Source organism: Coenobita brevimanus, chromosome 58, assembly GCF_032717465.1.
Source record: "Coenobita brevimanus isolate Jiangsu-jjx chromosome 58, ASM3271746v2, whole genome shotgun sequence".
In the NCBI taxonomy this organism is placed as follows: Eukaryota; Metazoa; Arthropoda; class Malacostraca; order Decapoda; family Coenobitidae; genus Coenobita; species Coenobita brevimanus.
The window spans coordinates 3,870,361-3,886,775 of NC_137011.1; the positions used below are offsets into that span (position 1 = coordinate 3,870,361).

The following is a 16,415-nucleotide window of genomic DNA, read 5'->3' on the forward strand; positions in this document are numbered from 1 at the left end:
AGAATAAACCCTTTGGCATATCACTCTTTAAAATCACTCTAATATAGTCACTGAGTGTGGATTCAACCTTTATCCCTCTTGCTGCCACAGACACACTCAGGTATTACATGCAGACCTAACAACAAACAATTTTGCTGAACCGAGTGAAAATCCAGACAGACGAAGGTTAGCAGGTAAGTACATGGTTGTCCACTCTCGTACAATAAATCAAGGTACACGACTTTGTATGTGGGAATCTTGACTATTGATTGACTGTACTCAGGAGTATTTCTGGAGTAGATCTAATACTTCTCTATGAACAATTTCATCCTGGGGAAAAAAAGAAAAGAAAAAAATTTAATTAAAGCTAACAGATCTCCAAGAATCAAGTACATCATGAGAGGGCCACATGAAGGTATAGAAAAATTCAGTACTACTTGTACAAAACTTCAAAAAATTGCATTACTGTAACTGTATATGGAATAGTCAACATTATGAGGCCTACTGCAAAACTGACAGATGAGTTAAATCCATCAATCCATCATCCAATCCTAGGTTGGCCCATGAGAAGCGTAGGAGCCAGAGGTTAGGCAAGTTGGTCCAGGCATTTAATATGAGAGTGACCAGCCTCACTCATCCCTGAGTGGCATTATGTGAGCAATAAATCCCAACCATCTCTTGGATATAAACCTGCACCGGCTCTATCCGACTGGAGTGCCTTAATTGCCCACTAAGCCACCAGGTGCTATAATTTGGTTCTATGGTTACCACCCAGCATAATAAATGGTTTCCTGGTGTACAGGAAAGCATTTGACTTGTCATTCAGTGTAGAGTCACCCACAAGCAGAAGGAAGTGGAAAAAATTAAGGAAAGAAAGACAGATGAGGGAGTAACAAATGCTAAAAAAAAATAAATAAATAAATAACATCTGAATTAAACTTCATAGTGCATCAAGAACTGAAAGTGAAAAACAGGAGCAAATTTATGAACTTAATAATAGTGTGACTTTTACATGAAACAAGAACTGAATAAACATCACAGGACTGAAGGGGATGAATGCGGCCAAGCCATAACTCACATCTGTGGTGATGATTGGTGCATCTTTCGCACGCTCCAACCACGCAACGGCCATATCCATGTTTCCTATCTGGACATGACACTTGGCCAAGAAGAGTCGGTTCTCCTTCCATCCGGCTGGTCCCAATTCTTCGGCTGCCTCAAAGTGACGTGTGGCCTCCTCAAATGACGACATGGGTACCTCCCCAAACAGTGCTGCTGCTGCCCTCCTTTCCCACCAGGTTAATTGTGACACCTGTTGGAAGTTATACAATCCTATTTTGTATGTTCTTTTTTTGGAAATACTGTATGTTAACCATGAGACCTAGTGGGTGGAGTACTTTAAATACTCATTGTATGCTGTCTCCTTGTATATCCTCTGTGTATGCTGTTTATTTTTTATACCCTATCAATATATCAAATTAACTATGGAACCTGTCTGGAGGAATACATTAACTACAGTACGCACTGTATACTGTCTTTCTGTATATCTTATCTGAAAATCATACAATGTTTTGGGTGGAATACAGTAAAGCTTCATTTTTGTTTTTTTTGTTGCACGTTCTTTCTTTGCAATTAATCCCCTAAGTCCTAAGACATATACAGTAAAACCTTGATGCAACAGACTTCAATAGACTGGAATTTGCTTTTATCGGACTCGTGGAGCTACCGGACTAAATTCCTATACAGGTCTCCCTCGTTGTACGATGTTTCGTTTTACGATATTCAGCATTACGATTGTTCTTTTTTAGTACCAATCGTTCATTTTACGACTGAGCTCCCCCGCATTTATGAAGGGCGATGTGGAGAAATCCCCTGCTCACAGACAGATCACCTGAGAGTTGCATGGCACACCCACCCTGCGCACACAGTTTCCCGTGCTTCTGCCAACCAAGCATCACTGGTTCTGAGACAATTCGCCGTCAAGTCAATTCAGCATCAGGAACTTCGCCTTCAAAACATGGACGATTCCCCGTCATTCTATAAATATACTTATCATTAATTAATCAATACTTTAATAACTATATATCAGGGGGATCCATCAAAGTCTATGTTCAATAGCATAGGCTTTGGATATTATTTATTAGCTGCATCTTTAGTCAATAATTAACTTGTTTCTTCCTCAATGTAGTCGCCTTTTAATTTTATTCTAGCGTCACCCAGAGCTGTCTTCCTTAATGACGGCAAATTATTTTATTATTTTTGTGACAGTGAATTGACTTGATGGCGAATTGTCCCAAAACTGCATCACTGCCCAGTCTCACCTGCGCACTCGTTCAGCTTACAAACTCCGTGCATCTGTGTTCGTCAGTGCCCAGGATATTACTATTTTTCCTGTTCTTCACACTGTACCGTATTTCATGTTGTTGTTTATGATATTTCACGTCTTTATATCTGCAAATGTACATTCATATGCGATCCAGATGCACTACAGCACATAAAGCATCATTATTATTGCATATTAGATCACTTGTATGGATGTTGGGTTTCTTATATATGAGTCCAGGAACACATCCCTGTTTTTCCCATTAAACCTAAAGCTCGTTGTACGATATTTCGGTATACAATTGCCTTTCTAGGAATGCATACCTATCGTGAAGCGAGAGAAACCTGTATATCGGAAAAAGTTCGAAAAAGCCAGAAGCAGTCCGGACTTCCTGACCATTTCAGCTATCTTCACCACAATAAGGTAAATAAAAGACTTGTTCACCAGTGTACAGTACAGTATTATTTTATATATTATACCATTTTATTATTGTAATGAAGGTATAATACAGTACAGAACTGTAATGATAGTGAAAACAATTTAAAATCGTTGGTGCCATTCGGACTATGATAAATTGGAAAAAGTCCGGGATAGCAGGGTGAAGTCCGGATGTCGCTTTTATCGGAATGGTTTGGGCCCCAATTAGTCCATTATAGTGAGGTCTTACTGTATTTGAATTCACTACTGCTTCCATGTTAACTCAAAGACCTGTTGAGCGGAATACAATACAGTAGGTCCTTGTTATATGTTGAATGTCTTTATCTTTTACAGTAAGTACCATACCGTAACCTCTCAAACTTACGATACTGTTCAAATCTATCCTTGCTGCTACCGGACAATTTTACTCAGTCTAAGAGAGCATCAGAGTAATAAAGACGTTATCAGTGACCGTGAGACCAGCTGGGTGGAATATACTCAGTTATCTTAGTGTTTGTAGTAGTGTAGTGTATCATTATGGGTCATGACTGATGGGTTATACTGTATGCATAAAAAAACACCCATTCCTGATAACAGAACAACTTTATAATGAATCACAGGCAACTTTAAAAGAAGAAAACGTTTTAGTTCATCAGCAACATAACATAGAGTAAAAGTCCAATATTTCGGCATCCAAATCCCCGGCAAATCTGACATTTCGGCAGTTTTGAGAAATAGTCCCATTTACGAAAATCTCCGATCGTTCGGCAGATTCTCCGATTTTTTTCGTCAGTCTTGAAATTCTCCATGAGGCTCGCCAGCTAGCTACCCGCCTTTACCCGCCTTAGTGAGTGAGATAGTGAAAGTGATGGAACGAGTCTACCACTGCCATGAAGCTCAGAGGCTAGCTCTTTCTCCTATAGCATAAAGAGAGGACAAACATGTAGTGAGTCTAGCATGGGAAAGAGAATCTGTTTCGCCATTCTTCCGCCATTCTTCCAAGTTGTTGCCGTGCTGCTGCCGACTTCTCTTGATTCTTCTGTGTGCTTTGTGAACTTCGTACCGAAATACCTCTGAAATTACTATTCGAATGTGCTGTAAGCACCGTAACATCAGACAGGAGCTTTGTAACACCTGAGTGGACCAGCCGTGTGTTGTGAACAGTATAAACATCTTCTGCGTACTTTGAAAATGGCCTCCACGTGTGGAAAGTTAACTGGTGTTAGCAAGAAACGTACACATAAGATGTTGACTATTGCTCGGAAAATTGAGCTGTTGAAAAAATTAGAGGCTGGCATGAGTAGGAAACAGATTATGGATGAGTTTAACGTAAGCTCCTCTGCTCCCTCCTCTCCATCACCAACAGCAGTCTCTGAACCTCAAGCTCTACTGCCGCAGCAACAGGGAGAAGAGTCCTTAGAGCCTGTTGAAGGACCCTCTACTGCTGGGGACTTCTTCCAGCAGTAGCAGACTCCAATCAACCCCTTCTATTGTACATATGTGAATAAGGAACCTACTATAAGTTTAGGTAAGTGCATGTGAACTTGTAGGCCTACTGTACCATTACATTTATATACAGTATGTTCACTAATTTCTTTATTTTTCATATTCATGTATAGTACTGTATTCATTACAGTATTGTACAGTATCAAACAGTATACAGTACTCTCTCCAAACACATATGTAATGATGTGAGTAATGATGATAGTGTTCACCGAAACATATAAGGTAGTGAGTGGGTAGGGTTTTCGATAATTCGGCAATTTTGATATTTCGGCACTTGCCTGGTCCCATAGATGCTGAAAATTTGGACTTCTACTGTATATACCCAGCACCAAAGTCAACGTTATGACAATATATCCAATCTTCCTTAAAGGCCGGTTCAGACAAGCTATATCGCAGCTGTATTTTTTCACCGATTTCCAGGAAAAAAATGCCAATTTCAGCATTTCTCCTGGAAAGGTGTTCACACACACGAGGCCTGCAGAGGCAGGAACGCGGCAACAGTGTTTACAAACAAAGATGGACCACCGTACTCGTACTAGGTGCGCAGTTCTTGCTCTTGCACTTTTCTTACTTCAAGGAGCATAATGCTGTATGGTAGTGAGACATGGCCAGTCAAGGAGGAGGATATACACTGGCTCAGATGTACAGAAATGACAATGATTAGGTGGATGTGTAATGTGTCCCTGCGCGCAAGGTCTGGGGGGGCTGGGTTTACGATGGAAGAGTTGAGAGGTAGGATGGGACTGGAGTGTATTGGTGTTGTGATGAGGAGAGGTATATTGAGATGGTTTGGACATGTGGAGAAGATGGGGGATGATAATTGGGTGAGGAATATGAGAAGTGTTAATATTGGGGGTGAGGTTATGAGGGGCAAACCGAGAAAGACATGGGACGAGGTCATTAAGTGTGACCTCAGGGTTAAGGGACTGAACAGGGAGGCTGCAGTGGATTGTGCAGAATGGAGAGCTGCCATTAGGTGACCATGGCCGACGCATGCAAGCACGTTGAGGCCTTTAAAAACGAAACGAAACGAAACGAAACGAAGATGAACCCTCAATTTAGATCGTGTGAATAGGCCTGTCACACAGCTTTCCAGTGGCTTCAGGGGCCGTATGCATAAATTTTCTTAAGAATAAAATCATGTATAAGATTCCTTGTGTATACCTTTAACTCATACTTAAATAATCATACTTTTATACTCATGCTCATACTAGATACACCCAAACTGGAATGAACATTAACATGAGAGTAGTAGTAGAAGTAGTGTTAACACACCATATGTCGTAGTAGTCTTCATTCCCAGAGTTTTGCCTTGTTCGGTGTTTCCATTTAAATCGGCCCGGCTTCTTTCTCCTGATTCTGGCAAAACAAGACCGACATGACGGTCTCTCCAAACCGGCAAAAAAAGCGGCCAGAATTTCTACTGGGACGCAAATTCTAGCAAAAAAAGACCACGATTTTGCTTGTGTGAACCGGCCCTAACAGTTAAAGGGAGTCCTCATTTTATATCAGGTGAATCTGTTCATTTCTTTATAAAGGCTCCACCATGCTTGCATGCATCAGCCTTGGTCACCTAATGGTGGCTCTCCATGCTGCTCGATCTCTGGCAACCTCCCTATTCAGTCCCTTATCCCTGAGGTCACACTCTATGACCTCGTCTTTTTTGGTCTGCTTCTTGCAACCCCACCCCTAATGTAAACACTTCTCACCTTCTGCACCCAATATGTGTTCCAAAATATCTCTCAACTTTTTTTCATGCAACTAATAGCTACTGTTTACTGGGGTAAATGGCAAATCTGCTTCATATGTACATTCATTCAATTATTCATTTGGGGATTTCTTCCCCTTAATGCCTACTTTTTCCTTCTCTGATCCTTTTTCTCCTTCATGTAATCCATTTCTGTTCTCTTCTTTCCTTTCCTCCACTCATTTTTTTTTTTTTTTTGTAGCAACAGGGATGTTGCAATGTTTTTAAAGATAGTTGGAACTTAAAAAATCAAAATATTTACAAAGAGTTTGTTTTTGTTTTTATGGAACTCAAGCAAGCAGCTTACTGCAGTTTATTTATGGCCATCAGAGCAAAAATGAACATCAACACTGGAAACTCAGTATCAGGGTTACTGTAACTCCAATAATTCCCACTAAAGTAATTTAACAACTCACAGATTACCCCACCTCCAAGCAGAATCGTCCAAGGAGGTGGTGCAATGTGGCATCCTGGGGTCTAAGAACGAGGGCCCGGTCTATGTGCTCCTTGAACACGTTGCCGCTCCTCACTCGCTCACCCAGTCCCAGGTACTCACCCCTCATCCCACACAGGATACCATACCACTTGTGTACATCTGCATTTCCAGGTGCAAGTTCCAGCGCTCTCTCCGCATAACTGAAGGCTGAGGATTTTTTAAATGGAAACAGAAATATCTAAAGGATGAAGGCCTGTAAATGGCTGTCTGTTCCAGGAGAAGTTAAATAAAAGGGAGACAAAATCAAGACCTGTTCACTTCAAGAAGCATGGTCACATTGCATCTAAAAGGCTATAGGGCACAGGCAAAGGGACATACACTGGAAAAGACAGCTCTAGACATGATCAGCTGCATATCTGAAGGACTAAGAGTTAAACAGATAAGGGGTAAGGGAGGCCATAGTGGATTGTTTGTAAATTATATTCTTTGTTGGTACTGAAGTAGAGAAGATACTCCTAGAATAAGACACTGGAAATGTATAATACTGTACTGATCAATGAAAATAGTGTTAAAAAAAAAGGAAAATAAATGTAAAATACTTATATGTAGGAAGCTGCTACATTATAATGAGTTGATAATATTATTAGCAGGAAGTAAGATATGAAAAGAATGGCTGATATAAGCCATCATCACTATCATCATCATCATCATAATCTCTATTATTATCATCATTACAGTTACATCTCTACCAAAATGAATATGTAACCTTGGCTTCAATCCTGGTTAATTACCTTCAAAGACCAGAGCTTCCTTTTCCTTTAAATTACCAGATTTTTCTGCCGCTGTCGCCATATTTCTTGTCGCCTTAGCTAATCTCCACTGGAATTCAGCATTGTCTGTATACTGCAATATATAAACGCAGCGTAAGTATAAATAGTGTAGGTATAAAATGATTACATATAAACAGAGTACACTAGGAAGAAAGAATGTTGGCATCAACAGTGCAATTATAAACAATGCAGGTGTCGAAAGTGTAGGTATATGCAGACATACATATTGATACGCTTCACAATGAAAAATAATGAAACAATGAGCAATGACTTTCAAAAGCCATTGATACGATCTTGGGAACCCTAAAAATTTTTTGGAGTATTATGCCAACGGCCATGCTACGTTGAGTACACCGCTTCCCGTCCGATCAGCGAAGTTAAGCAACGTTGGGTCTGGTTAGTACTTGGATGGGTGACCGCCTGGGAACACCAGATGCTGTTGGCATAACGTTCTCCCTACGTGTCAAGTGGGGTTGGTGGAGGATTAGTGCCCCTCCCTGTAAAACAATTAACTCTAAGTCCTTGGCCACCCCGTTTGGGATACATGGCGTCTGGCAATGAATGAATGATGCATGTTGTAGTTTCATACTACTTAAAATAATAAGTATGGCAATATTACTGTCCACAACTATGCTTGTAAAAAATAAACAAATAACTCAATAAATAAATAAATAACAAAGATAAAGCAAAATACAGGATAAAATAATGATACTTACTGGGCAGGGTGCCTTTGGTTCCTACTTGCATGCATAAAAAAAAAGTGGACATATTAGATGACTAAGGAAAGAAAAACAAAGAAGTAATATCTGAGTGCATTGTGCCATACCTGGTGTGCCTCACTGCGGAGGAGGTGGAAGGCCTGGGTCTGGTCATGGGGGGATCCATCACTGAGCTGGTCCACTTGCTGCAGGAGGTGGGTCAGGTGATCCTCTTCCACCCCCACCACCAATGCTGATGACGTATCGGCCTCACTCCCAGCATCGTCATCAATGAGGTTCACTCCCATTGATGTTATTGTCTCACTAGGGTGATGGGGCAATGTAATACAGAACCAGGTTAGCCTCTGTTATATGCTGATAATATACACATACATAAAAATGATGCCAATCTTCCTCTTCAGGAAGCTCCATACTGAGACTGACCATGGTACACCTGAAGTTTTCTATGAACTGGAAGCTAAACCAAGTGCCAAATCCAGCTAATTACCTCCCAACAGGTGCTGGAAATTGCTGGAAAAATATATATATGTTATGGATAATAAGTTACGGTATGTAATAATATCAGAGTTTCAACTTAGACTCTGGCTTTGTGTACTTGTGACAATGTTTCCTATTTCAAAGTGATGATCGTATGGCTAGTTACCAAGTTTGTCGCCACAATACCCTCACGAGGTCAATGGTAGTCACTCATACGCTAGCTACCAAAATTATGTTAATGATATGTTACCAAAATATCACCACTTGGATACAACTAGCAATGAGTATTTGACAGGCAATTTCTTTGTAACTCACTATGGACTCAATAGCACAATAAAACAAGAAAATAAAAACATACATAATAAGGACTTTAATATACTGTAATACTATAAATGGAGGAAGGGTGGAAATAAAGTGAGCTAGAGAGAGAGGAAGGGTGGAGACAAAGAAAGCCAACTAATATAGTGTACCTGTAGTGCCACAACACACAACACTCCCTTGCAACAAACTAACCTGTCTTCTGGTGTGAGGTCAAAGAACTCATCGTCATCTTCATCCGGGGAGTAGTAATCTGTGTCAGTGTTGCGGCTTGCATCGGTGTCATATCCAGCGGCTGTCACTAAGCTGGCGTCAGTGTCATAGCCCGGCGCTGTGTGGTAGGAGCCAGAAGTGGTGCTGCAGAAACTAACTGTCTTCTTGCGGTAATACGAAGAGCGGGAGGATGGCCGCGTTGAGGCTCGGGATGATATGTGGGACAAAGGAGCACTCAATGATCTATCTTGGTCTTGTAACTGGTCCAGCTCTGACAAGAAAGAAATGAATAATTAACTTCTTCAATCTGATGATATAAAGTAATTCCTCACTTAATAATGTAGAAGTTTTGTTTCATTTCATTTATAAATACTTCAACATGCTTGCATGCACTGGCCTTGGTTGCCTAATAGTAGTGCTCCTCGCTAGTCAATCTTTAACAGTCTCTCTAATCAGTGTTCCAAAAACAACCAAGTTAAGTGAAAATCATTTTATGTGATGATCGTGTACCAGCAACTAAACTTAAATCCCAGAAAACAGAAAACTATATTCTAGGATTCATATAATAATGAAAATGGATTTAATATTGAGACTGGTTGTATTAGAATGCATTATGGTAAATGACTGATACTAATAAAAAAAGAAAGGGATGACAACGATGATAATAATAATAATAATAACAATAACAATAATAACTAATAATCTATCTATCTATCTATTGCCAGACGCCATAATCCCGTAACGGGTGGCCGTTTGACTTTGAGTTACTTGTTTTACGGAGAGGGGCACTAACCCTCCACCAACCCACTAATAATAATAATAGTAATAATAATAATAATAATAATAATAATAATAATAATAACTAATAATAATAGGAGTAATAATAATAATAATAATAATAATAATAATAATAATAATCCATCCATCCATCATCCAGTCCTGTGTTGCCCCATGAGGAGCGTAGGAGCCCAGGGCTAGGCAAGTTTGTCCTGACATTTAAGATAAGAGTGACCAGTCTCACTCATCCCTGAGTGGCCCTACGTGAGCAATAAACCTCAACCACCCCTTGGATATAAACTTACACCGGCTCAATCCAATAGAAGCACCTTAATTACCCACTCAACCACCAGGTGCCAAAACTTGGTTACATGGTTAACACTCAGCGTAGTAAATGGTTTCCTGGTGTAAACAAAACCATTTGGCTTGTCATTCAGTGTAGAGTCACCTACAGGCATAAGGAAGAGGAAAGAATGAAGGAGAGAAAAACAGAAAAAGGAGTGCAAAGTCACCCACAGGCAGACAGACGAGGAAAGAACGATGGAAAGAAAGACAGAAGAGGATGGAAGGAAAGAGGGATGGAGGAGAGGAAAGGGCAGACACCTGAGAGCAGCACTACATTGGATGAGTGGATGGTGAGTGCCCCCACATACCACTAATAATAATAACAAAATGAATAATACAGTAATGACAATAACAACAATAATAATAATAATAATAATAATAAATCCATCCATCATCCAATCCTACATTGCCCCACGAGGAGCGTAGGAGTTAGGTCTTGACATTTAAGATAAGAGTGACCAGCCTCACTCATCCCTGAGTGGCATTACATAAGCAATCAACCCCAACCACCCCTTGGATATAAACCTTCACCGGCTCAATCCGACTGGAGCGCAATAATTACCCACTAAACCACCAGGTGCCAAAATTTGGTTATATGGTTAGCACCCAGAGTAGTAAATGGTTTCCTGGTGTACAGGAAACCAATTGGCTTGTCACTCAGTGTAGAGTCATCCACAGGCAGAAGGAAAAGGAAAGAATGAAGGAAAGAAAGACCGAAGAAGGAGTGTAAAGTCACTCGTAGGCAGAAGGACAAGGAAAGAATGAAGGAAAGAAGGACAGAAGAGGACAGAAGGAAAGAAGGATGGAAAAGAGGAAAGGGCAGACACCCTAGAGCAGCACTACATCGAGTGAGTGGATGGTAAGCGTCCCCACCTACCACTAAATAATAATAATATAATAATAATAATACAAATATTTATGTGGCAGGTGGGGGCACTCACCATCCACTCACTCGATGTAGTGTAGCTTTGAGTGTCTGCCCTTTCCCTTCTTCCTTCCTTCCTCTTCTATCTTTCTTTCCTTCATTCTTTCCTCTTCCTTCGGCCTATAGGTGACTCTACACTGCGTGACAAGCCATATGGTTTCCTGTACACCAGGGAACCATTTATAACACTAGGTGGTAACCATATAACCAAATTATGGCACCTGGTGGTTTAGTGAGTAAATAACCGCTCCAATCAGATTGAGCCAGTGCAGGTTTATATCCGAGGGATGGTGATGTCACTCAGGGATGAGTAAGGCTGGCCACTCTCATCTTAAATGTCAGAACTAACTTGCCTGGCCCTAGGCTCTATGCTCCTCATGGCGCAACACAGGATTGGGTGATGGATGGATGGATAAAAATAATGATGATGATGTAATGATGATGAAGCTTGATCTTGTTTCTCAAAAGCACCAATTCTTCGACAGAATTTCCTAGTGTCTTAAAACCTAAAAATATATAACACGACTATCCATTTTGCTGGCCAAGGTAAAAATGGAAGAATAAACATCATCATGCTGAAGACATTAATCTCTTTACCATGATGATATACTGTATTTTTCATTCTATTCTCATCATCAGACAATTTATTCAGCTTATGAGAGGCATCTGGGAGTGAAGGGGACAGAAACACGCTCTACTGTGCCCTCCAGTACAGTACAGGACATCTTCTAGTAAGCTAAATTGTAGCCATAAGAATAAAATGTATATTACAGTCATGGTGAAAAGGATTAAAAGCTGTACAAGAAAAAACATGGAAGAGATTTTCATTTCACCTACTGTTCATGAAGTATTCCTTGAAAACAGCGCATATGCATACTCACACACACACACACACACACACACACACATACAAGCAGCTGAACTAATATTGTAAATACATGTTTACCTTCCTCCTCCCATTCCTCATCCTTCTGTGTTAGACCTAAAGAGAGAAAGTTTGAATATCAGTGCTAAGGTACAAACACCTAAGACTAAATTACCCATTTTCATTGCAGTGTTATAGTTATTCATAAACTTATCATGCAAAGCCAAGAAGCTAACTCCAACAATACTGCTGAATATAATAATCTAACATTAGCCAAAGTAAAAGAGAAAAATCCTGATGATGAAGAGGTAAACTATGACTGTAACCCCTTCAGCTCATGGACATTTTTTGTAAGCTGATCATCTTTGGAGTTAGCCACAGTAAGGGAGAAAAGACAAATCCATGTTAAACTGGTTAAACTCCACCAATGAGTATGCAACAACAAACATCATTCTCTAATCAGCTACTATATATCATAATTTTTATAAAGCATATCCTTAATTCAATGAACCACTGTCATAACTAACATCCTTAATGCAAAGACATGGCTACACTGTCAATACTGAAAATATTCCTAATTTCATAACAAACAGATATTAAAGTGAAGTGTATTCAGTACACTGGGCTGATCAGGGGTTTGTCTAAAAACATATCCCTAATTTACAAAAAGACTTAATCATAATGTTCATGATATTTAGGATTTAGCTTTCTAAATCAAGAATCTAAAGTATTAAGTAAAACTTACTACTCATAAGTTAGACTGGGGGAGTAAACAACAACTTTTGGTGCTGCACCTTCATCCAGAAACCAGTGGCAGATAATTATGTTAAATACTACACTGCAATTTGTTCCAGTTAGACACTGGCTTCTACAAAACTGTTGGAGTATCTACAACACAGTTTTCATTACATCTGATAGTTTACTTGTGAAGTTCACTTACCAATCCACCCCAAAAATTACAATACTGTAAAAACAGTTTGTAACTTGTGCATGCCAGTTACAGACTAATCACAATGCCCATATTCTCTATCTTCTATCAGCCTAGTAATACTAATACTGACTGTTAGTTTGTGTTTAGGAAGATGCATCCTTAGCTTTAAAAAGTTTACCATAACTAATCTGGGGTAAGTGGGAAAATGACTAGAGCACACAAATATCACACATCATCCACATTCTTTATATTGCTAAGTGAGGATACTGCGATTCTGACAAGCTATTAGTGGGGCGAGTTGGTCCTGGCTAAACAGGTACATGCTGTGAGAGGCATATCGGCCCACCTTCACATTCTGAGTCAACTTGATGATGCTGGTTGAATCTTAAAGTTGCTTCACAGCTGAGTACTGCATGATTATAAATATATCAGAGACTTGTTTTCATCCTAATTATATACAGTCACATTCTAACTTTAGCACCTTATTTGCAATAATCAACACTATCTCAGCAAAAGTTTTGTGAGACATCAAATTGCCAACATATAAGTACGTAAAGAAAGTAGCAGAGAAAGACTTATGGCAGATGTACGAGTCAACCATGATATTTTTACATTCAGATTGTAGGGCTTATCTATATGTGAGATATCTGAGGTGAAGCCAGGATTCTGATGGGCTGAATGACGTATGAATGACTGTGCAGCCCATTTCATTGGGCATGCTGTCAATGGTCCTCCCACTCTTGCTTTCTCCTTCCCTGTTTCTAAATCCAACGTCACCTCATCCTTTTAGGTGGAAATTGGGGCTATGATGATGATGACAATGATGAACACCATCTAACCCTATGATTTACAACATAAAGTACAGTACATATTCATATTCATAACTCAGTTCCCATCTTCAGATGGGATGGGAGATCCACTCGAAGCTAGCTGACTTTATATTGTAATTTATTTTAACAGTAAATTACAGAAAACTGCCTATAAAATTCCCATTGCTATCTACACAGTTAATCTGCCAGTTTCTAATCTAAAAACATGCCATGTTTCCTCTCGAGGAATCCTTGTATTGGGGTTGGTCAAGGTACAGCTGATGTTTTCTATGGACTGGAAGCTAAACCAAATGCCAACACCAGCTAATTATTTCCCAACAGTTGCTGGAAGCTGAGATGTGTAATAAGATTTGTTGCAGTGTGACAGTCTCATCTTGGACTCTTGACTCTATGCTCAGTCACTCAGCAGAACAATCAACGAGTGACTGTGTTTATGGCTGAGAGTTTCCAGCCTAGGTGATGATTATGTGGCTAGTTACCAAAGTTGCAGCCACATTTCACTCTCATAGCAGTGCCTCCCATGGGCAATGGTAGCCATTCATATCCTGCCTACTGTTTCTGTACACTATCTATTTCAATAGGTGCAGAAAAGGGGCCTATATGTGGTGGTGTTATGCATCCTAGGTGGAGTGAAGCAGTTGTGGTGTCCACCCACAAGTTAACCCTTCTCATACTTCTCTATACCTTACTGTGGGGATGGACTCTGGTCCAACCCTGGTGAGGTGCTGTCTACCACAATGGCATACAAGTTTGCTACATGGTGTATGAACTGTATTGTGCCTGTAGGATGCTCCAAGTAAGCAGTTGCTCAACGGTGGTCAACCAGTTTGTTTGGCCAGACAGACTAGGGTTAAGGAAATACAACAACAACCTATTTTAACACTTCCACCTATACAGTCAGTCATCATTACAAGCCAGGGATGTGTTAAAGAATAACAACTATTTGTATACAGATGGTACTGTAGCTACTGTAAATTGAGGGAAATAATAGATCAGCTTTACAGACCATAAGCAAACTTCAAAACACAATTTTTTTTGTAGTATGCTGTGGCTTTACTGCAAAAGAGAACCATAATGATGACAATTTGTGACAAAGACTTCCTATATTTCATTTATAATTTCATGCATCTGCAGTATCTGAACTTATAATTCCTCCATTTCAGACTTTCTATATTTCATTTATACTTTCATGCATCTACAGCATCTGAACTTATAATTCCTCCATTTTCCCCCCCGGGTGCCCTCCATACCAGTTTCAAGGAGTGCAATGTCTCTCTTGACCTCCATGATTGTGGCATGAAGGCTGGAAATCTGGTGAGTGAGGCGGGTGTGTTCACTGAGGCGGGAGATCAGGTAGGCAGTTCCTGCTCCAGCTACCAAGCCCACACCTAGGGCTGCACCCACTGCCACCTGGTGAGAGATGATTTATTGATAGAAAATGGTACACAAAATGCATGATGTAGAAGTATAAGTTTGACAGACAGATAGTATGACAGACAGGGAAAGGTTAATATTTTGGCATACAGATACATTCATTTACTGCTACTTCTGTAAATAAGGCTGAACGGACTCTTCTTATATACACATAAATACAGATGCTTGTATACTGAATACATTAATTGGAAATACAGAATAAGAAAGTGCAGTAAAGGCTGGATGGAGAAATCATACAATACAAATACAGTAGCTACTGTAGCTACATGAAGTAACTCCAAAAGATATGGTATAAAGTCAAACAATACAAACAAACAGTGACTTTGCTGTAGCCAGCCAGACTCACCCGAGCATTGATGTTGACTGTGAAGTTTTTGTCCCCACTCATTTTGACTATAACTGCTGCCTTCCGAACTAGATGATACAACAGTGTCCACGTCAGGCATGTGCTACCTGCAAAAACAGGCAACCAATCAATAAACTCAAAATCTAAAGAGGTATTGTGATCAACACATATCCGGTAATCACTCTGAGCTAAGGTACCATAGAGTAGCCTCAGGATCCTACATGTTCAAAATCACCTTTATAACAACAATTTTTGCTATTAGCTACTGTATATTCATGGCAAATTACAGGAAAACTGCATATTAAAGTTCCACTGTTACCTACAAAGCTGATTAATGTCTCTTTCAAGTTACATGAGCTACCATTCGGAATGGTATATACTGTATTTTGTAGCATAACACTGACTTCAAACTGCCAGGCTATACTGTACAAACATCCATCAACTGTGGTACTTCCATGTCACCTAAAAGCAGGATGGTGGACTGTATGAGGAAGGCAATTTAAGCCTGCAATCCAGTGGGATCAAATCTCAGATTGGCCTGGGGCAACAACAACAACAATGAGGACTGCTATAAGTATAATGTGATGGGAGAGAGCAATGATGCACATTAAATGTTACAATGCATCTTTGTTTCAGCCACCGTGAGTGAACTTTGGGACTGCATCCAGCAAATGACAGGTATGGTACCAGTATAGGCTTTATAAATATAGGTTCTACTACCTCTTCATCTCATCTTTGTCCCCATTAAGTACTGAATATTTTATGCACAGTGCACTACCATTCAACTATTTTTGTAAATTTCTTGTAATGTTAAATGATGGCTAACAACTACTGTACTCATCAATAAAGTTATTGTTGCCCTTGCTAAATCCGGTCTGTCTGGCTGAACACACCCACTGACCACAGGGAAGTAACTTCTTCTGTGCAGCCATCCTAAAGGTAGAGTACAGTGCATACACTACAGGGATCAGGTGGCCCCCTGTGGTAGACAGTGAGT

At 39.9% G+C, this 16,415-nt stretch overlaps 1 protein-coding gene and 1 non-coding gene across 2 annotated transcripts; one reads left to right on the forward strand and one right to left on the reverse strand.

Annotated features, from left to right (window-relative positions):
• Positions 1-258: 258 nt before the first annotated feature.
• Positions 259-15,460, reverse strand: LOC145402627 (regulator of microtubule dynamics protein 1-like). The gene is made up of 10 exons (XM_080274620.1): positions 15,419-15,460; positions 14,889-15,048; positions 11,959-11,994; positions 9,201-9,218; positions 8,948-9,170; positions 8,065-8,260; positions 7,200-7,311; positions 6,401-6,615; positions 1,058-1,291; positions 259-309 (listed from the first exon to the last, which is right to left on the reverse strand). Exons 1-10 carry the CDS (start codon positions 15,458-15,460, stop codon positions 259-261), a joined length of 1,287 nt encoding a protein of 428 aa, XP_080130746.1.
• On the forward strand, positions 7,565-7,683 carry LOC145402735 (5S ribosomal RNA). Its single transcript, XR_013897853.1, has one exon. It is a non-coding gene; the product is annotated as a 5S ribosomal RNA (ribosomal RNA).
• Positions 15,461-16,415: the final 955 nt, after the last annotated feature.